This window comes from Arachis stenosperma, chromosome 4 (assembly GCF_014773155.1).
Source record: "Arachis stenosperma cultivar V10309 chromosome 4, arast.V10309.gnm1.PFL2, whole genome shotgun sequence".
In the NCBI taxonomy this organism is placed as follows: domain Eukaryota; kingdom Viridiplantae; phylum Streptophyta; class Magnoliopsida; order Fabales; family Fabaceae; genus Arachis; species Arachis stenosperma.
Genome location: NC_080380.1, coordinates 99,744,625 through 99,768,249, shown reverse-complemented (window position 1 = coordinate 99,768,249; position 23,625 = coordinate 99,744,625). Strand labels below are relative to the sequence as shown.

Here is a 23,625-nt window from a genome sequence, read left to right as displayed (position 1 = left end):
TATAAAAAAAACTTATTTATGATACACTTATTTATAAAGAAAAAACTTGTCCTTGAGAAGTTGATATCCATATTTAAATTTGAATTTGTCTATAAATTCTAATTTGATACTTTTTTTTATCTATTTTCTAATTCAACAAGTGTGGTTAAAAATAAAATAAGCTTATAATTAATATAACATAATATTGGAATTAATTTAAAACATATATACCTTTGAGACCGGATTCGCCTTAACCCAGACCCGACCCTAAATAATAACAGAGTTTATTTTTGAGACCCGTACTTGACCTAAACCCGGTAAAATCACACCAAACTAGCCCGTAATATGTTCGTGTCCGGGTCGAGTCTTTGGGCGGACCAAACCATGTACACCCCTACCACAAACAACTTTATCCCTTCCATGAGCGGTGCTTGTAGCTGCCATTAAGAGTGAACACAATCGCTGCTGAGGGTACCTGTCTTTGCCCTTATCCGTCATTGAAAGTCCGATCCCCCAGTGGTAAGGTCGCCTGTTCGTCACCGGGAGTTACATTTTTAACACAAAAACCCTCACTCATTACCCATCTTCTCCCTTGCTAATTCTGTTCCTCAGTACAAAAATTCCATAACCATCAACTCCATAGCCATGGATGTCGTTCTCCCCTGAAATTCCCAACTTGATTTTCTTATTAAGATTAATTATTATATATATGATCTCAATTGCAGTTAGAGCACAACAGAAACAGAAAAAAATCACAAAAGAGAAGGCCTACCTGAACTGATGTCACGGCAGAGTAGAGAAGTAGGGGAGGAAAGTGATGCTCCTGGCGATTGGGTCACGAAACCCAACTCCTGGCTCAGCCTTCTTCTATGCGTGAGTGAGAAAAGGAGAAGGCGACTGAGAGAGCGATGGAGCAACGAGAATCACATGCAGGGGTGGCTTCGACTAGCGACAGCGAAGGTGACGAGACCACGTGGTTATACAGCCACGCTTTTAAAACGTGCCAAAAGATGGATATACACGTTTTTAAAAATGTGCCGAAAGATGGATATACAGTCACGCTTTTAAAGCGTGCCAAAAATTAAAAACTTCTTGTTACACTTCAAAAGCGTGGCCTAATCCTTTTTTAAATAAAAAAAAAAGAAAAAATAAGAAAAATAAAAATACTGATAAGTTAATCTTTCAAAGAAAATATAATACTAAAAAATAATCTTCCATTGATTTATATGAATTATGTACATGATAAAACAAATAAAACATTTAAGAAAAAATAAATTCAAATTCCAAAATAAACATTTAAAAAAATTACAATTCTAAGTTAGAAAAAAATCTAATCTAATTCCTAAACAACATCCGGACTAATTTGTAGCACACGAATGGTTGCACGCAACTCTTGTATAGCTGTTGGAGGTGGAGAAGCTGTTGGGCAACAGTAACCTGTATGCATGAGAACTATACAACAAATTGCAAAATCAGTACTAATTTCAACCATGTTAAATTTGTCACTTAGTAATCAAAACTAGTAGCCCCATTTTTATAATAATACGTACCTGCAACAAGATCCGAGTCATATGTATAGACATCAGTCCCCCATAGCTGGTCACCTCTGACCTGAACATATTCATTATATGCCAATCCAACAATCCTTAATGCTCATCTTGTGGCAGTCATTTATGTTTAAGCACTATCATTATTAAACTAGAAGTTAAGAAAGTAGTGTATTCCTTTCCAAAATTCACACGAGTTTCCAGCAGACAATACAACAGTTGGAAGAGAATTTGCAAAGAAAGTTTACTTCAAGTAACTAAATTCAATTCACAGAACCTGTCTACTAAATAGCACACTGGGACTCTAACTGGAACTATTTTTGTTGCCAGTACCTCTATTAGCTTTACCAGGAGCATACAACTTGTCATCACTTCTCTCCCCCACATTTTATCCTATTCACTATTCAAATAGCAATCTGCTCACTGAATAACAAAACTTTAAATCTTATTCCTACACATGACTTTAATTGGTTGTTTACCTATGAACATAACTTGATTGCTCCAGGAAAGTCGTTAAGTTTAAGGCAACAAGCTGCACCATTCAACCAGCATGACACTCTTAGTGCTTTAGCTTTTTGTTTTTCCTCATCATCCCCAAACCATCCATCTTCACTAACATAATCAGCAGCCTGAGAGAAACAAGGTATCATTGATTAGCCAGGAAGGTAAAAGGAGGTTACTAAACCTTGAAAACTCAATGCCAACACAATTCAAGCTACCTTATCATACTTCTTGGCTGCCCGCTCATACTTGCAACCTTTAAATAGCATATTGCCTTCTTCTTTCTTCCTTTTAGCTGTATCAATTTTCTCGTTACGTTTCAATTCCCATGGTGCTTTCTCCTGTCAATCAAATAGAATTTAAGAGAGTTGAAAAGAACTAATATGGGCAGACAAACATATTTATGTAAATGATAAGCTGCACGCAGCATCCAAAACTATAGTTACTGCAGGTTTCTTTGTTTTTTTTTTCCATTTTATGGCGCATGGTACTAGTTTACATCATAATCCACAGAAAAGTAATTGAAGAAAGCATTTTATTTACCAAGTCTCCAACGAGCTTGAACAAGAGCCATGTCAGGATTGCCAATCAAGAAGCGAATGGCTCTTCTCAAGAAATCAGGTTCAGGCCAGAAATCAGCATCGAATATTGCATCTCCACCATTTGCTGCATTATTTTTCATTTCTTATTAGCAACACATATTTCCTAAGACTCATTACTTTTTACTAAAAAATCACACAATTTCTAATAAAAGTATTTTACTAAAAAATCACACAATTACTCCTTAGAAGGTCGAGGTTGAGATCCATGATTACCCTTTGGTCTTCCAGGGATATGCTCCCAATTGAAAGGCACTGCAACAGGTTCTGTTACCTGATCCAAATAGTATGGAAAAGTTAAGCTTAAGCAGAGGAAAAGTTAGAAATTTCATAATGCTTTACAGAAAGAATGGATAGGGAAGGTTGACATTCACGTTACCAATTATATTCAAATATTTAACATTTGCATAGAGCCATAGACTATAAATACTGAATTTAATTGATACAGCAGGAGCACTCTCATCAATCATCATCATATTCATCATATATATACAGAGTAACAAAACCAAAGAAACAGAAAAATCTATATAAATGAATCGGTTAAACACGTGATGGTAATGAAGGAATGACCAACCTATTTAATAACAGGATGAAACATGGGACATTGGCACAGAAACAGGGAAAAAATTCATGTGTAGCTCAGGGCAAATGAAAGAAAGAAAGAAAGAAGGTTCTAGTATCTGTGTCATGTGAAACAGCACAGGAAGCTTCAGCAAGGGAAGAGGTGTATAAAAGATTAAAAGTGTAAATCAGTGAGAAGTGAACATCACAAGGTGAGAGATTTCAGTCCCATGATACGTGTATATATGATGCAGCAAAATTTGTGTAACGGAATGAGTGAGAGCAAAAGGTAATCGACTAATAATTAAGAACATTTAGAAATTCCTAAGTCAATATGCATTTGAAAAACCATTCCCAATCATATCTAAAGCACTTAAGCACTTTCAATGCAAAGGTAATCAACTCATTGATTCATTGATTCAGGGGATCTTCAAACTTAATTGGAAATAGGATAAGTACTCTATTGAAACCAAAGAACAAATGAAGAATCAATTATAAACACTGTGATTATCCACAAAAGAATAAAAGTGAAAAGAGGAAAAACCAGAAAAGGGGGTAAGGAATAATCACCTTTCAAAGGTGGCCTTGGAGAACCAGAATGCAGAATTGTTTGAAGGGAGACAATTAATTGAGTATCCACCTTTAGAGATCTCATCTTTCACAAACTTCAGGTGAGAAACAAAAGGCTCAAGCAAAAAGAAAAAATAAGAGACAGCAGAGAGATGCAGCATGGCACATCATATCACAAGCCTGTTTAGTGAGGAGACACCCAACTGCTCCAAGAGAAAACCTTTTCGGTGATGGTAGGGCCTTATGATATTTAATGCCTCAACTCCTCCGGCAGAAAAATTGATTTCCAATAAAAATATAATTATGATGACTCATTTTAATAACTAATTTTGATGACTCATTTTAATATATAAATAATATAATTATTTTATCAAATATATTAAATCATTCAACAATTCTAAATGGTCAACTTCTTCTAATGAAAAGTAAAGCAACTGTAAGTAAGTTTGTACTTGATATTTTCTGTACGGAAATAGTATATGTTTGTGTGATAGAAAAGTTTTAATTTATATCTGTATTTCTACTTTTACAATTAAACAAAATTCTAACTAGTGTCAGTATTTTTGTGAGTAGAGTATCCAAATGCAGCCATTATTAAGATATACAAATACTTACTGGATCAGCCCATTTTGCAGCAATAGCTTCTGCGATTTTCCTTCTCTGCTCAGGAGACTTGGGAGCTTGTTTGCTACCTGGTGGCCTCACCATTTGTTTCCTTTGTTCAACACACTCTGACCACTCTTGCTTCAGCTGTTTATCCAAGATTCCATAGGAATTCCACTGCAGCTCTTCCTGCTCAGCATATCCTTTTCTTGAAGCTTCCACAATTAAATTTTGCCACTCAAAACAACATGCCTCCTGCAACATCTTTTTTCTAAGCCTCCTATCCCATCCCATTTTCACTCTAGTGCCTATCTTCAGTCTTGTTTCTGTGCTGTGCAATCAATATAGAAGATAAGTTTGAGTAAAAGTAAGTGAAAACGGAAGTAATCAGCAGAGCAGCAGCGAATTAGCAACATCTTTCAAGAAAAGACTTACGTCTGTGCATGCCCAAGATTAGCCAGCTTCATTTCTATCTGCATTACCAAATTTTATGAAGGAAATCAGTTAAAATTTTGAAGCTAAAATTCGAAAACCAAATCATCAATCTAAACCTGTTCTGTCAGTATTAATACTGAATAATAACCCATTTAAAATTTACTACCATTAAGAAATTGTTTAGTGAGACCAGAGAGAGACAGGACACGTGTAAACTTGAACATTACATATTGGCCCAGTGAAATACTCAAGATTGAACTATAACTCTCCTTCATTTGCAATGAACAAATTTTTATGGCTTCACTAAAATCAACTAGCCATTGTTCATAATTCTATCAAAACTCAATTGAATGACATAATTCAATTCACGTTCCCAAATTCCCTATCAACTTAACAAGGTGCACAGATGCTTTAAGTGAGCTTCAGATGAATGAAAATAATCGTTGAATAACACTCACCATATATAATTTTATCTGCTTTGCAATCCATCATTGATTAAAACTTGCATCTCCACATTGAGCTCCTGTTTAGGTCCATTCACCGTATTGGTAGTGCTGAATCCACCACAAAAACTTCTGAAAACCCTAATCTACGAGAAATAATAGATTGAAACTAGATCAGACACAGGTAAAGATAAGTTATCCCACCATAACTCTTCTAAAGAAATCATTTGATATGTTAGCCGGCTATGCTAAACAGATCCAAATTGAACCATATATCCATGTAAAACTAGAACTATAGAACTTAAAGAACGTCGAAACGAGTAAAAGGAGATGAATTAGTAATCACTAATCAGATATTCAATCAAAATAGAACCTGGAAATGGAAGCGGAAGCTGATTCTGAACGTTTCATCATGTCACTAACAAAATAACCACCTGAATAAACAGACTAATTTACCTAAATTTCCAAAATAGAGAAGAAATAGAGGAACAGAGAAACAGAGAATCAGAGGGAGGAAATACTTACCAGTGTTTACGGTGCTGATTGAGGGAGAGACGGCAACAATTGAGGATTCCGATTCCAACGAGGGTTTGCGAGAGAGAGACCGCTGAGGGAGTAGGAGGCCACGCCGATGCGTTGATGCGTTGGTGGTGCGACAGACAGAGGGCCAACGAGGGTTGCGTTGATGGGCGAGGGTTGAGAAATAGCAATAGGGTTCCACAGAGAGAGGGTCGGGTGCGAGGGTTAAAGGAAAGGCATGGGTGCGAAGGTCGTTGGCTTAGACAGATGAGGATGAAGGCGATGAACGGTCATGGGTGCTATCAAGATGAACGATGAAGATGAGGATGTTCATTCATCGAAGATGACGGCGCGGGTAACTTAGGGTTAAAACTAGTGTGATGCTGTTTGAGGGTTTACTTTTTTTTAAGCATGGGAAAAAATTGGGTGGGAAACTAAATTTTGGGGGACGAAATTTGATCGGTACATTATTTTGTAGGGTATCAAAATAAATAAAATATAGGCATGCTTTTTAAGCATGTCGATTTTTCTCTATGATCACACTTTTTAAGCGTGACAAAAAAAGGGTGGCCAAATTTTTAATCAGTGGCCACCCTCATAAAAGCGTGTCAATTTTCCTCTATCGGCATGCTTTTCAAGTGTGGCAGTAAAAAAGCGTGGCCAAATTTCAAGTAAGTGGACACTCTTGTAAAAGCGTGCCGATTTCCTTTAAGCGTGACAAAAAAAAAGTGTGGCCAAATCACAAATCAGTGGCCACCCTCGCAAAAACGTAGCCATAGACCACTTTTGGGCACGCTTTAAAAGCGTGACAAGAAAAAAGTGTACCGACAGGCCTTTTTCTTGTAGTGCACTGTGCATTGTGCAGCAGCAGTGAGGCTTCTCTATCACTTAGCGGTGCAAGAAGAAGAACGCTTGCTCAGGAGATGAAGAATTGAAGAGTGCAAAACGAAGTGTTTGCTATGCTGCGCTGTCATTTCACCTTGCAGATTAACAACAGCGTTAAGAAACTATCATAGGGATGAACTTGACTAAAAAAAATTATTTAAAAACGAATTTGATTAATTTATTTTTTTAGGAATGAAAAGGGAGATCGAGATATTTTGGGAAGACAATTTTCACTATTAACTCAACTAATAAACTAGGCTACTGAAGATAATGCTTAGATTTACCATGTAACAGCGTGGTCTAAGTTTCTGAAAATTAGCTTCTTTGCTACCCTAAGTAAAGAAATAGAGCATTTGTATTAACCATTTTTTGATGTAGACGTGTGTGTAAATTTTGTTACACCATAGCATTTGGCATGAATTTTGACCAATATGTGTTAGATTTGGTGGTGCATGGTTAATTAATTAATTCACTGCAAAAGCAAAACAAACCGTATAATACACATTTGTGGGAATAAGAAGTGGCCTAAGAATGATAACATGTGTTTTTTATGTCATAAATTTATTAAAATGTTTTTCATTTATTGATTGTGAGCTCACTTAGCAGGTGTAGTGTGCTTGGTTGTTCGCTCCTAGAAGAATATAGACTATTCTAGTTATGCTCAAGCAACACTATGAAAGTTGGACGGATATATCGGCGAGAAAGATGGAACGGAAGCGGTGGTTTGTTGGTTTTTTTGCGGGACAATTTGGCTAGAAAGAAATGATAGAATCCTCAAAAATCAAAGTTCAAGTGTGATGTATATTATTAACAGATCCTTTACAAATTATGATGAGTGGATTGGTAGTGAACCCTGTGATTATTAATGACAATACCGGAGATTGCTAGGGGTTATTATTTTTAGCATGATGAGATTTTATTTCTTTTTTTTTACTTCACCTTATTGTGTTGAACTTTTTTACTTCAAAAAAAAAAGTGGCCTAAGAAAACAGTTAATGCGATTAAACATTTTGACCAACACAATGTAAATAAGCCGGAATGTTTCCTCCGGTGCGATGGGCGAAAACTGAAGCTATAGAGTTGAAAAGCATCACCGAAACGTGCTTTCCCGTCACCAGAACCCCATTCCGGCCCCTGTCTATTTGTTGTATGCGATAACAGAAGTGGCATATGTGTTCATAACATAATAATAGTAATAAGAATATATTCATGTTCACAAGCAATTTTTGCTTCACATTACTAGTGTGGTGTCAACTTTGTTATTCCATTGTAGTATCAGAGTCTCTAGTAACTAGTAATACTTTCATCAAAGATCAACATAGTTAAACAATATCGTTCATACAAAGAAAAAAAAAGAAAAGGAAAAGGAAAAAGTGGAAGTAAATTATGGTAAGGTTGTACACTGCTAGCTAGCATCACAGCAACTTCTGTATATTTAAATACAACAGATAAAAGCTGCTGGATTGATGATGATACGAACAACAACAACAACAACAACAATAATAATAATAATAATAATAATAATAATACATAGCCAATGTATATTTAGCTTCAAAACTATCCTTTTGTTTTAGATTATATATAATCATGCTATGATTGGAAGTTCCTTGTGAGTGTAAGTGATCCCTCGATCACCGTCTACCACTTGCCCACTCCCTCTCAATATCCTGCAACAAATTGTATCATTTATCGTAAATATTATTTGTTGAATTGAAAAGTATTTATTAGTTCGTAACTCATGCAAATAGTTTATAATTGTAATTAAAAAAGTTGACAAGTTCTTGAAAGCATATAAGGAAACAAAATTAAACATAATAAAACATACAACAGTTTATTTTATTTTTTGAACATACAACAGAATAACAAAAAATATTTTCTCAGTTAGCCTGTTGGTGGTGCTAATATTTTATTTTATTTTTTAAATTATAAAAATAAATCAAGAAAAAAGTGCAGGAGTCCATACCATTTACTAGTTAATAACCCCTCAACTCCTACAGGGCCTCGAGCATGAATTCTGCTGGTGCTTATTCCAACCTGATCAGTGATCAATAATAATAATAATAAAGAAAACGAATAACATTTGTGAAACTAAATGTGATTATTACAAACACAATGTCATTTCTAGAAGATACACCCACCTCTGCTCCAAGACCAAAGCGTGCTCCATCACAGAACCTTGTACTTGCATTGTGGAATACAGCAGCACTATTTGTTTATCAGGACAAAATAAAACAAAATTATCAACGTAAAGTAAAGAACATGACTTATTCATATTCATGGGGAAGTTATGTGTAGAAATTCCGTGAAACATTAATGTCATTCAATGTAAAGATATTGAATTATGTTTCAAACAAAATTAGATGCATTTAAATAATAGAAATATATTGACAATGAACATAGAAACTCCTTTGGTTGTGGTGACACAAACATAGACAAAGTTTTATGTCTCAGAGAAAGAATTATTTCAAAGCCATGGACGGTATTCATGGAACATATCATCCTGGAATAATGAAGGACACCATTGATAAATACTTTTTTCTTCTTCTATTGGAAAACTAACATTGTTATATCCTAAGTTTATGATTAGAGATAAATGAATAAAGAAAAAGAGAGACTTGTTTGCAAATATAAATTTCTAAGGATTATTTTAAAAATACATTAAAACTAGAATTTAATAGTTTTTAATTAGGACCACTTAATAATCTCAAACATAATGGGACCATCTAATCCTTTGCCCAAGAGAAGAATCCTATATCTATTTTATTTGTCATTGTGTTAGTATTTCTATCTCGGAGATAGAATCTAAATGCATCCTTATTTTCTATTGCCATTATTTAACATCAAAGGTTAAACAATATGGAAAGAATAAAAACCTATAGGTACCTATCAACTTGACGTAAGAAAGTTTCAGCAACTTCAGGGTCTTCTGTAACAATGCATTCAGTATGAGAACTGCAACATGGTAAAGAAAGTAATTTTAGCATAACAATGATGCGTATTACTTTAGAAAAATCAAAACAACGAAAAATAAGCAAAAAAAACTAGCATGCCTTCCATATTGATGTATGTGATCAATGGCAGCAGATACATCATCAACAATTTCAATTGTGCATGCTAGTGAGCTATACTCCTTATGGAAAGAACTTGTTTTAGTAATGTTCAATAAGCCACTTGCTCTTGGTCCACCATATAGTTCAACACCTGCCAATAAATTTTTAAAAAGGGTATTAAAATGATTAATTCTTTTTATTACATTACGTGAAAACATTAGATTTGATATTTGTGCAAATTTTTATGTTTATAATGCATAAAAGTTAAACTCTTGAGAAAATTAATTTTGAGTGAATATTATTCATTATAACTAAATCCATTTATATTAAGCTGAAACCTTCTTTTGTGAGTTCAGCAACAAGTTGATTAAGTCCACCAGTTTCTGACAGATCCTTGTGTACAAGAAGGGTTTCCTAATAAAATCAGCACAAAATATATTATAATAAGCACAGTCCTTTAACACAATTTATATCAATTATTTCCAAGTGACGAGATTTGTAATTACCATTGCATTGCAAGCTGCAGGATAATCAATCTTTGCATCCTTAACAATCTGCTTCGCCATATCAATATTAGCAGCTTTGTCAACATACACATGACAAATTCCATCTGCATAAAAAAATGAAAACTTAATAGAATCATAATTTATATTTGGAGAACCGTTCACTTGGGACATTGGTCCTTGAGTTTGTAAATATGATTAATTCTTGATATTTTGAAATTGTAATTCTATTGGTTATTTTAGTTTAGATTTACTAATGTGTCGTGTTAAGTGACACATGGCATGTCACATCAGTTGAAAATGTCATGTGTAACTTAACGTGAGACATCAACTAATACCTAACGAAAGAACTAAAATAATGACAAAGAAATGCTCAATTAAAAATGTAGGGGGACCAAAATGAAGCTTTAGCCTTTTAAGAAACTTGATGTGTCACATTACCAGAATGGCCAAGAACAGGAATCTTTGTTGATTCCTTGATTTGAGAAACAAGCTTGTTACTGCCTCTGGGGACAACAAGATCTATCACATCATCAAGCTGTTGCAGAGTATAATTAGTTTGATAAACATCATTTGGACAAATAATTGTTAGGAGTATTACTTGTATTTTATCAACCTTAAGCAAATCCGGGATCTCTTCCCTTGAAGTCACAAGTCCTATAAGTTTGTCACCAACTGTTTCTGGAATAGCTGAAGTAATAACCTGCAAGAAGTAATGAAATGTTAAATATGATATATACTTCAAAGAAACACATAGTTCTGATTCAGATTAATCAGATAAAACAACAATCTCATATATAAAATAAAGGGTTATTTGCATTTTATCTTCATGAGCTTTATGTTATGTGTGCTTTAGATCTTGAATTTAAAGGTGTACGACTCAATCGAATTTAAAATAAATGTATTATATCCTTTCTTTGCAAATTGCCTCCTTTGATCATTCCAAAATATGCAACTTGGTACTATAAATTTTGATAGATTTATATTATTTTAAATAACAATTAATAGAAAAATGACCTAAAATGAAGGAACTTACCTTGTGTAAGGCAGCATTTGATCTTTTGGCTTCCTTTCCACCTTTAAGCAATAAACCATTTCCACTTCGAACTGCCAAAGCAGCAATCTATGATTCCGTATCAGCAAACATGTTAATCATCAATGTTTTAACACAACAATACAAATTCACACCATGAAAAGGACTAAGAAGGATGGTATTTTTATGTTAACCTGAACAAGGGCATCTGGTCGTGACTCAAAAATAACTAGGACAACACCTAAAGGACACGATATTCGCTCCAGTGTGAGTTTATCTGCTAGCTGGATACAAATAGCACTAGTCAGAAACTAATACGTAGCAAGCAAATAATAAATCTTACCAACTTATACCGTTTTTTAATAACTTTGCATACTGTATGAATTTTATCAATCCAACCATTGAATCATGTCATATAGTCTTGAAGAATCAAGGTTATCAAATTTAAGAAAATTCGGACATGAATACATATGTGATCTAATAATAGTGTCACTTGTATTTTTATAAAAAAAAATATATGTAGATATAAGGGAGTTTTGACCTCAATTCTCTTTAAAATCTGACCAATAGGTTCCTTCATGTCTGCCAACATTCGAACAGATTTCACAAGCCCAGCAATCTGAAAATACAAACAGTATAGGTGAGACACAAGGAACATGATCACATCAAGAAAAAAAGAATTCACAAAAGTGACGCATCCAAGTAAGCAAAGTCTCCCAGCGTGCCGAATCACATGTTAAATTCATAATTACATGGAACTAAATACATTCAAATATGAAAACGGATAAGCGTATATGACATTTCAATTCGCAGATGAATTGGTATGTGATACACACGAATTAGTACGTAATACAATACCTAATTGGTGAATTCATGTTACTAAATCAATCATAAGCAATGCCACATATGTAATATATACATATAACATTTCTCTTTTAAGTCAATGATCTAAACAAGAGGGCATAGTTATGTTTCAGTATTTTCACTTTTAAGTGATAAAAATTCTTGCCTTCTCAGGCTTGAGGGCCAAACGAGAGATGAGTGATTTTTCCAATCCAGCAAGCTCTGCATCAGCAATATCAACTCCATTCTCTTCCATTATCAAGCTTAGATTGTTCTCTAGTGCATCTGCCACTGTTAGCAATATCTTCCTCCTTTCTTCAGAGTTTAAAGACTGAAGTGGAAAAAAGTAAAATGAGACTACCAATTACCAATTCAAGTGTATCATTATTAGCAATAACCAAAAAGGCAACTAGAAGTACTAGAAGGTTAATTGCATAAAAATGCAATCGTTACTTGGATTTAGCTAATATGTGCCAGCTCAAGTTAATGTTACTGATTAAAAAAATTTATATAGAAAAAGATACAAAGTTTAAATTTTCAGTGTATTTGTTATTCATTTATTTAAGTAAAAGTTTAAAAACTTCTACTAATAGTAACTATAACTTGTTCTTAGGATACATGTTAGCTAAAGCCTTGTTACTTACTTGAAGTCGTCGTGAACAATCACGTGCTGAAATTGCCATCTCACGTGCACTCACTTGATTTATGTGGGCCCACAGATGTGCATCTTTGTGGAAAACAGTGCCAATTCTATCTCCTTGGAGTACTCTTATGATGTTGTCTGTTGCATAGCCACTTCAAAAGAGGTTCAAGATAATGAAAGCCATTAAAAATATGAAAAATCCACAAGTATGATTGTATTTTGTACATATAAAAAGAATGAATATTGCTCAAAATGAAAATTTAATCTGTTATCATTTTGGTTAATTTAATTCTGACCACGCTAAACAAAATGGAAACTTATTGGCTAACAAACATGACAAACAAGTGCATGGGATGCAACATTTATAATGGGAAAAAAATTAGACCAGTTAATAGAGATAGATATAGTTACAGTAGAAAATTTTATTAATACTAGTGATTATTGATTATAATGGACATTATGTGATTCTTTGTGTTTCTCGTTCTCTCAAATTTCCTTTAATTCTTTGATTTCATCCGTAATTTATTCGATCTTCCACATAATTATTTCTCTTAAATGTGAAACAAAAAAAAGTTACGATAAGTGTTACATAGATATTCAATCATGTATTGTTACGTCAAACGTTTAATTCAATAATCTATTATATCAAGTCATACAACACACGAAAATTTAATTTTAAAACAATATAAAAGTCTTTTACACTCTATTTATAAATGCATAGCAATCAACCCCCTTTTTTATACCAGCAAGATCATACCAAAATAAATGATAATCATAAATTAAAAAGAGTACCTAGTAATGATGACTGGGGTGCCAGCATAAGCAGCACAAACAGCAGCATTAACTTTGGCAGTCATACCCCCTCTCCCCAATCTTGATTTGTCTCCAAAAGTGATTTCCTTTTGATGCTTTTCTTTCACATATGTATCAATTAGCTTTGAGTTTGGGTCAGATGGAGGGCCACTATAAAGGCCTTCAACATCACTCAACAGAACAAGAAGATCAGCCTTTAGTTCCAATGCTAATAAACCAGCCAAACTGTCATTGTCCCAGAATATACCAGATGAATCCTGCGGGCAGTGCTTGCAATTAAATGTAATTGTATGTCATAAAACCAAGATAACCAAATTTTCTTGTTTCAAATGTAATTTGTCACAAAGGAACAGCTCTGGCTTAAAATGCATCAATCATAGTCAAGTTCTGAAAATCGAACCGGTTATCGAACCAGTGGAATTAGAGGTTCAAAGATTCAATCGATGTTCAACCGGGATTGAACCGGATATAATAATATAATATATTTAAGTATAAAATATGCATTTATTTAAAAAAATTGTAATTTATTATTTTAAACCGGTTAACCATTAAAAAATCGCAGTGATTCGATTGGTTAATCAGTTTTTAAACCTATTTTTTCGATTTCTGACCAGTTCTTTCCAAACGATTTTTACCTCGATTCAGACTAGTTTGATAACTGATTTTTTATTAATTAGGTTGAACCGACTGATATTCGGTGCGGTTCTCAGAACCATAATCATAGTAAATTACATTGATCTCCCGCTAAGATTAATTGATGTTACAGGTAACACTTATTGATTTATTATATTAGAAAGTTGAATGTAATTTATAACAAGAAAATCTTAGATGTGCTCATGAATATATATGAGTGATTTCAAATGAAGAAATGTGATAAGGAAAATCAAGATACCTCATATGGTGCCTTCCTAGTACTAACAGCATCATTTTCATTGAAAATGGGGATAACTCTTAAATTCAATAGTGAATGCACAGTGTCTGAAAGTTGTTTTCTGAAACCTGCATCCCTAAAGAAGCCATCATTCACAAGAAGTTGGGATGAAGTCACATCAAGCTGCACCAACCAAATCATAATATATCAGCATCAATAATCAATAACTAAGGAGGAAACTATATTATATGAGATCAATCAAAGAAACACTACTTAATACATTCTTGAATCTGCATAAGGATATACCAAAGAGTGATGGTTATAGATATAAAGATATTAGGAATCCATATTATAGGTTCAAATGCTTAAGCACCTGGCTGAACATGGTATCATAGAGAGCCATAAGACTACTCTGCCCAACGGCTGCACATGCTTTTCCATCGAATTCGCCTTGTGGCTTTTGAAGATCCGAAAAACTGCATAATAAGTAATTAAATCGGTTATTTTAGGGTTAAGAATTTCTTGCTTGCTCTCTTAAAATCAACTTATTCTAAACATGAAATCCCTTAAATCTCATTGAGGTCAAACCCTAATTAAACAATTAGGAGCATGCTCAGATTGTGCTAATGAAAAAACTTGAGTAATTTATTGAAACTCAATCGATTCTCTTATGTCTGATATAAGAAAATATCATTCTACAAATTCATGTAAGGAAAGCACGAACCTGCTATTGGCCAATCTGCGATATCTTAGTCTTTGACGTCCAAGGCCGACAGCACCTGAAGTCACTAATATAACCTCATATCCCCTAGAATTTAATTCTTTAAGCTGCAAGAAAACATAACTCTAAAGTCACAACAAAAGTTTACATGAGCAGAGTAAGGATTTTAACCATATTTGGATCTGGTTTGGAGTATCTATGGTATTAGTCAATATTATTCTAAGTAGTTTGACACTGCATCATGCTCTACGGGTTTACCTGCTCACAAAGAGCTCCAAGTCTCCCCAATGCTAATCTTCCATCGCTGCGAGTAACCACCGCAGTTCCAACCTTCAACCATAGGAAAATAAAATAATCAGTTAATTAAACAACAACAACAATAATAATAATAATAATAGTAAAATTTAATTATTTTATCATTCTTAATAATTTTATCAAATTTTCAATTATACTTTTATATATTTTTTAATTAAATTTTTATTATTTTTAATTTTATAATTAAATTTTTCATATAAAAAAATAAAAAATATAATTTTTTTTCTAAAATATATACTATTATAATCAAATTTTTAATTATAAATACTTTTAATTTATAAAAAAGTATTCAATTAATTTTAACTTTTTTGTATAATAAAAAAGATTTAATTATATAATTAAAAATAATATAAAAAATTAATTAAAATAATATAAAATATATAATTATAAATTCGATAAAATTATAAAACTAACAGAATAATTAAAACCTAATAATAATACCAACTATATCCTAACAGTTTATACGTGTAAATTGTTAACAAATCTGGAAAATTGGGATATAAAGAAATTTGGAGGAAGAAAAAAATCAGTGCAATGTTGGAAAATGGTTTGAGCTGAAATGAATGAGTAAATCTAATGTTGCACATATTCAATAAAATGCGACAGTTTCCTTACATTATTATAGATCTTGTTTCACTCATTTGAAATACATTCACAAAAATAGTCATCAAAGCCATAATTTTCCAATACTATAATAATAGTATTAGTAAAAGTGTAAAACTGCACATCACATGGATCTCCGTAGAACAACGTTGCTATTCCTATTCATTAATATCTTAAACAGAATATTCTATGAAGAATTGAGGCAGATTTGAGTAAATAACTTAATTAAGTTATTTTTAAAAAATAATTTAAATAATAAATTATTATATTAAAAATAATTTATAAATAAGTTATTTTGTGTTTGGATTTTTAGTTATAAAAATATTTATTTTATAGAAATATGATAAAAAATAGTTGCATTATGAGAGAAGTCATTTTTTAAATTTTTCTATAAAATTTTAAATAATTTTTTAAAAAATTATAATTTAATTTTAAAAATTATACTAAACATTAATACTACTATTTTTTATAAATTAAAAACTCAAAAAAATTATTTTAAAACTTCCCAAACAAGTCCGAATGGATCCATGCTTCCTACTATTATGAGCGAACAATATTCGACCCGATTCTAAACGAACCCATTAACCCAAAGCATATTTAAACAGATTAGGATTAGCCTTTTTTTTTTTTATTTGTTGTCATTTCCGGATGGAATTCAGGAAGACCCGAATCTGACCTAAAATCTTTTATATTATACCATATTATTTTTGTTTCATAATAACTTATTTTAATAAAATATTATATAATATTCAGTGAAGTTAATTTTTTACGCATAAGATTTTATTAGTTTATTACATATAATTTCTAAAACTATATGTTGATTATATATGGAGACCTAATCTTATCTAATTTGTTAGATTAGTTTAGGGTGGCATAAATATGGACAACAAATTTAATAAAATATTTATGTCAAATTCAAATATTATTTTGTTAGGAAGTTTTGAAGATCAACCGATTTTAGTGATTTTGATTAGTAATTGACCACTATAAATATTAAATTATTTTTAATAAATAAATTTTATTAATTTATATGTATAAATTTTAATAAATATAAGTATAAATTATGTTGATTTATATATAAAAATTTTAATAAATATAAATATAAATTATATATATTTAATTTGTTCTAAATATATTTATTAAATATTAATTTAAAATAATAATATTTATTAATCATATAATTTTGTTATTATTTTATTGACTGACTAATAATTAAAAAAAAAAAGATAATTCTATGACAAAACCGCTTAGCTAGTGGGAGCTAGCATAGAAAAAATAAATCATAAATGAAATTTCACCCACAAAGCATGAGTCAAGAATACTCTTCCTCACCTTGACGGATCCAGAACAATAATACTAAAAAATTATTAAAATTTATTATTTTCAATTACAATTTTATGCGACTTGGACTGGGAGAGAAAGGAATTTAACCATTCTTCCTGACCAACTGAGTTAGTCCAGATGGCGCATATTTGTTTATTAAAATAAATTATTATCGGTATTCATAAAAAATATAAATGTTTACAAATATATTCATCAAATAAAAAAATTAAAATTATATTAATAAAAAATAAATTTAGTTTAACAAAAATATTTAAATTTTAAATTTTTGTTATTTTTTAATAAAACTTTTATATTTAATAAATATATTTGTCAGTATTTATATTTTTTATGAATATAAATTATAATTTATTATTTATTTATTAAAAACTTGGAAATTTCTTTTACTAAATATCTTAACAAAATTAATCATAAATATCTCCTACTCATTCTCTCATAGTCTTGCAATTTCTTTTACTATTTTAAATTTAAATCTTCTTTATTGTTTTGCAGAAGTCCTTCATACCAATATTTATTTATTTATTTATTAAATATGCATGTGGTCTGTCATCTGTGGATAGAAGGAGATTCTGTCTGACAAACAAAGAGTGGCTGATGTTTGGGGAAGATAAAATTTTGAGTAAATATTTAAATTAATTTATAGATAATTTATTTTTTAATTATATTTTATAATTTTAAAAGTTTTTAAACAAATCCGTCTTTTGATAAAAGAATGACTTATTTATTTTATAATAAAATTTATTAAGTGTTTAATATTTAACATGTTTGTTAAAAAAATTATTAAATCATAGAAAGATTAATTTTCTGACAATAATAAATTTAAAAAATTTTAAAATAATAAAAATTTATTAAAAACTTAAATATCAAATTTAAAATTTTGATGATTCACTTCAATAAAATGAATATGCTTTCGAGACTTTTAATTAGCATCAAGAGATCTGCCAACCAGGAGATTGGTAAGACATGATAATAAAAAAATAAAATATATTAATTTAAATCACCTTTGTTTTATTTTTGATTTTGAAAGAATAAAAAAATTTAGAAAAAAAAATTAATAGCTTCATGATAAAAGGGTGATGTATCAACAGATAGATAAAGATTTGTAATATAGCGGTACGTTTTACGAAGGATAGCAACTACAAATTTTAGCCCTCAGAGAACTAATTTAGGATAAGGTCCAAAAGAGGGGGACTACTTTAGGATGGGTAACTTCTCTTTTTCTGTTTTCTTTTTTCCTTGTTATAAATTTTCGTTAATAAATTAAAAGTAAAGCTATAAAAATTAGAATGAAATGAAGTTTACAGCCATGCGCATGTCAGTATATTTTGTAATTTATAGTCATCAATTAACTATTATTCATATTTTTAATAATGTGAAATTATATTTTTTATTGATTAAATACTAATTAAATTTTAATAAAAATAATGGTCCTTAGTCTTTCACTACATGATAAATTTACAAAATAGATCTCTTCACAAAACTCTCATACAAGGATGAGTTCTAACTTCTTCAATCAATGACATAATCCAAAAATTTTCTTACATAACATAATTACATATAAGCCATGATATAGATTCAAGGACACTTTGATCATGACATTTCAAGGCATAACATATTCCGTTAGCTGCTAGTAGTATGGTGAACTAAGAACTATGCATTCTTGGTGGAACCACACTATGGGTTCAATAATCTCATCGTTTCTCCCCAAATACCAAATATCCAGATTAAATAACCCAAAACACAGTTTTAAGAGCCATCGTGAAGAAAAACGCAACGAATAAAAAAGAAATCAAATTAAAAACCAATTTGGAGTTGAGACGGGCAACATTTACAAGGTTTTCTGTGTAAAACTAGATACAAAGCAGGGGACAAACAATGCAGATTTCTTTCTAAAAAATAATAATAACAAATAAAAATAGAAAAAAAAAATCCATCCCCCGGGAGAATAAAATAAAAATACAAGGAAAAGACAGTAGGGATGAACTAGTATAATGGTTTTCAAGCTACTTCGCGTCTTAAACAAAATAAATAGCAAAACAGAGAAATTTAAAAAAATATATAATACCAAATACCAAAAATAAAACTCATGATAAGTGCACAATTGTTCTGTATATATGTATAAGGTCTATATTTTCAAATTTCATGATCGTTCTGTAACAAAAAAAATGGTTGTCAATAGAATTCATTTGTTTGGACTAACAAATAATAACTAACCTTAACGATGAGGCGCTTGACATCCTTCAAGAAAGCTCGAGAAGGATCCAAGGTGACTGATTCAGGTTCTATGTATGCCGGCGGCGAGTTCAAGTAAGCCGGCCCATTCGAAAGGCGCCACTCCGTCGAGTTGCCCAAAAACACGTTGAAGCCATTTTTGACGGGAGGCTGCATCTTTGTGTATGTTATCTGGTTCTGATACCTTAGACAAATGAAGCTCCAATTAATTTGGAATACAAGCTAAGGTGCTGTTTTCTGAAAGCACTTGGTTCTGGTTTTTAACGATTGGGTATTTATATATGCATACATTATTCATACGTATATACAGACATGTTTGTTAAAGAATGCTAAACCGAATTTTATTTGTTGTTATGTGGTTTCCGTGTGCTACTAAGATTAATCAGTGTTATATAAAATACAAAGTTTAATTTACTACTCTTGAGTCTTGACAAGTACTTAATTTCCTTCCGGTTCAAGTGATCAATTATATGATACAAATGCTTTATTTTAAGCTTATTATTACTACACATGTTTACGCCGCCTCCCATAGGTTCATAAGACATATATTTCGGGAATAATATATAATATATGTTTCAATGTACTAAAAGTATGTATACCAAACATATATATATATATATATATATATATGTTACTTTTTTTTTAATATGTGCCAAAAAATTTTTTCTTAAATATTAATTTATATGTGTACTACATAGCTTTCGGTTAGTATATTTGATTTTATTTTATATAAGTTAGAATTAAAATTGATGTTATATATTGCCAATATTTTCTAAATTCAAAAACTATATAATAAGGAAATATATAATTGATTATAATTAATTAAGATTGTCAAAATAGGTCAAGTTTATTAAATATTCATTTACTTTAACTCATGATAATAATAAAAAAGTCTTCCATCAGGTCATAAATTGAGTCTAATAAAATTATTTTGGTTATAATTTCGGCTTATATATTAATTTTACTTTTATAATTTTTTCAATCAACAAATAGATAATACAACTTTCGTTATCTTTGCGTATTCTTTAAATTTTATTATGATATCAGAACTCGGTTTTGAACTGTGTTAACAGTTATGGATAAACCAATCAATTCAGATTCCAAAACTCCTTCAACCCCTCCTACAATGAATAATCATTCTTCTATTAACGTTGTCGCTGTCCCTTTACCTCTCTACTCTGTTCTAGGTCAAAGAGAAAGGGCACACGAGCAACTTCATCAGAGCCTCTTTTGGCTCTCTCGTCAGCTCAGCACTCTTTTCTTATGGCACTTCTAAGAAAGGCTAAAACTAATCTTTCAGATCGCAAAACCATAAATAACCAGTCTTCTAATAAAAAAAACTCGTCCTTCAAACCAACTTGGACTTTTGCCAAATCCAACTACTTATTATCTTTGTTCTTTCAATACTTTTTCTATTGTTAATAATTTTTTAAATCAAAATTCAACACTAAAGTCAAAGTTGTCCATTCCGATAATGGACCATAATTTATTTTACATGATTTTTATGATTCAAAGGGCATTATTCATCAACGTAATTGTGCTGAAACTCCTCAACAAAATGGAAGGGTAGAACGCAAATATCAATATATTTTGAATATAGTTTTTGCTCTTATATTTCAATCTAACTTACCATTATCTTTTTGGTCTTATGCTCTTAAACATGCTGTTTATTTGTTTAATAGAGTTCCATCATCTGCAATTAATTTTAAAACACCATTTGAGATTTTATTTAATCATCCACCAACTTATCATGACTTTAAAATTTTTGAATGCTTATGTTTTGTTTCTACCTTAATGGCAAATAGATCAAAATTTGATCCAAGAGCCAAAAAGACTATGTTTATTGGTTTTGAACATGGTTTTAAAGGATAAATTATTTATGTTTTAGAAGATAAAAGAATTGAGATATCTAGAAATTTGATTTTTTATGAAATGATCTTGCCCTTAGTCACAAAAAATGTCCAATTTCATACACCCAGCCCAACATTGCCAGACACGCCTTGTTAAAAACAAGATTTAGTTAGTCTTCCAATTAGACCTTATCCATGCCCATTGATCCACTTTCATCTAATTCTTTCTTTTCTCCAACAACCTCTCATTCTTTCTCACTGTCATGTCCTAACCAACTTGAATCCATGACCACCGAATCTATTTCAAGTCATACATTCTTTTCTCCTTCTGCAATAGACACTAGTCCACTATCACCTCTTCATCCCACGTTATCTTCCTCATCACCTGAGCAATCCCATCCTCATCATTCCGACTGACCTCACCAATCTTCAGCATATATCTTTTATTATTTGTGCAATTCCTCTATCACCTCCACAAATTTCTCTCCCTTAAAGTGCCAGTATCCCCTATCTTTATTTATGTCTTTTTTTTCTCTTTCATCTTCTTATCATAAGTTTTTTTATCTTTATATTCTGATATTGAGCCAAAGTCTTTTAAACATGCCAATCAATATTTTAATTGGCGTAATGCTATGAAAGATGAGCTGGATGCTCTTGAGTTGAACAAAACTTGGCATCTTTTGATTGTCTTGCAGGTATTAAGCTGGTTGGCTATAAATGGGTCTATCGCATTAAATGCAAGCCTGATGGTTTAATTGATCGATATAAGGCACGCCTTGTGGCTAAAGGATTCACCCAGACTTAAAGTGTTGATTTCTTGAAAACCTTTTCCCCTGTTGTCAAGCCTGCCACCATCAGATTGGTTTTGGCATTGGCATCTATGAAGCATTGACCCATACATCAGTTGAATGTCAATAATGCTTTCTTACATGGGGATCTTTATGAAGATGTTTATATGACTCTGCCACCCGAATTTATATGGGGATCTTTATGAAGATGTTTATATTACTCTGAGCATGAACAAAGGTCTCAACTACACTAACATGCCCGCCTACAAACTTGTCTACTATTTGAAATAAGGGATAACAATAATTCTTTAAACATTGAAAAATAACTACCCACCACAACAGGTGGAAAAGTTCCAGAGTGATGGTGAAGTCATCATCCCAACTGTATAAATACTCCATCAAACACAGGTATTTCTCAACCCTGATTCATTTAAACTTGCCTAAAACCCTTGCTAACTTAAGTATTGGAGTCCTTTTTAGGTATAACCCACCATTCTTACTCAAAGACCTTGGACGACTTTGCCTCGTTGGAAAGATGTGGGAATTCTTATCAAAAGGAGTCTATACCTCACATCTAGGCTCAAATCATATTATTTTCAGGTAATCCTCGGAACACTGACACCGTTGCCAGGGACCTAGAAGTCAATACCAAACCATGGTGAAAGGTCATCCAAAAAATAAATATACTGCATCCAATTCAAAATCCCAGAGTGGGGAGCGACTAAATAATGATCAAATAATCGTTATACCTCAACACTCGGAGAGGGGGTAAAGGTACTATTGAGGACAAAGGTAGTAGCGACTTAGGGGGACAAAGGTTAGGTTCCTAGATCTATATTCCCAAAGGGTCAGGAAATAGAGATGCAAAAAAAAAATAATGGAATCGGTCCATGGTCATTAAGGTCATTTAGAATAACTGGAGATAGAGTTAGAGTGACAACACAAATCTGAACGACTGCTATGAAAGGAGCTACGAAGCATATGGAGCATGAAAGAAAATTGAAGAGATTGGAGTCCAACCTTACGGGAAAAATATCTCAGGCTGATCGTGATATAACTCTTTTAGGAAACGATGAGCTATTCTTAGAAGAAATCATGTGAGCTGGAGTACCAAAGAGTTTCAAAGGCCTGGACATGGACCTCTATGATGGAACTTTAGACCCATGACATTATCTAAGCAATCTTAAAAGTCATATATACCTAGCAGATGCATTTGATGCAACAAGGTGCAAGGTATTTCTGACTAGGTTAACCAAAGTATCAATAAATGGTTTGATAGCCTCCCACCTAAGCTAGTCACTTGTTTTGATGACTTGGCGAAATATTTTCTCACGTAATTTTTAATTTAGAAAGACAAGGCCAAATACGTTCCGAACC

At 31.8% G+C, this 23,625-nt stretch overlaps 1 protein-coding gene across 1 annotated transcript; it reads right to left on the bottom strand.

Moving 5' to 3' along the window:
* Window positions 1-7,925: 7,925 nt before the first annotated feature.
* Window positions 7,926-19,935, bottom strand: LOC130973894 (delta-1-pyrroline-5-carboxylate synthase-like). The gene is made up of 20 exons (XM_057898581.1): window positions 19,593-19,935; window positions 15,378-15,449; window positions 15,123-15,226; window positions 14,772-14,874; window positions 14,420-14,581; window positions 13,507-13,784; window positions 12,716-12,866; window positions 12,238-12,402; window positions 11,770-11,847; window positions 11,423-11,512; window positions 11,232-11,318; window positions 10,812-10,898; window positions 10,637-10,733; window positions 10,199-10,302; window positions 10,031-10,106; window positions 9,693-9,843; window positions 9,526-9,594; window positions 8,781-8,847; window positions 8,606-8,676; window positions 7,926-8,309 (listed from the first exon to the last, which is right to left on the bottom strand). Exons 1-20 carry the CDS (start codon window positions 19,764-19,766, stop codon window positions 8,228-8,230), a joined length of 2,268 nt encoding a protein of 755 aa, XP_057754564.1. The 5' UTR covers window positions 19,767-19,935; the 3' UTR covers window positions 7,926-8,227.
* Window positions 19,936-23,625: the final 3,690 nt, after the last annotated feature.

Bases quoted from the DNA above. Each gene is read 5' to 3' on its own strand.
- LOC130973894 (XM_057898581.1), bottom strand. From the start codon at position 19,766: ATGCAGCCTCCCGTCAAAAATGGCTTCAACGTGTTTTTGGGCAACTCG. The intron at 13,785-14,419 runs GTATCTTGATTT...CACTGCCCGCAG, and splicing joins CTAGGAAGGCACCATATGAG to GATTCATCTGGTATATTCTG. The intron at 10,107-10,198 runs GTAATTACAAAT...TGATTTTATTAG, and splicing joins CTGCAGCTTGCAATGCAATG to GAAACCCTTCTTGTACACAA.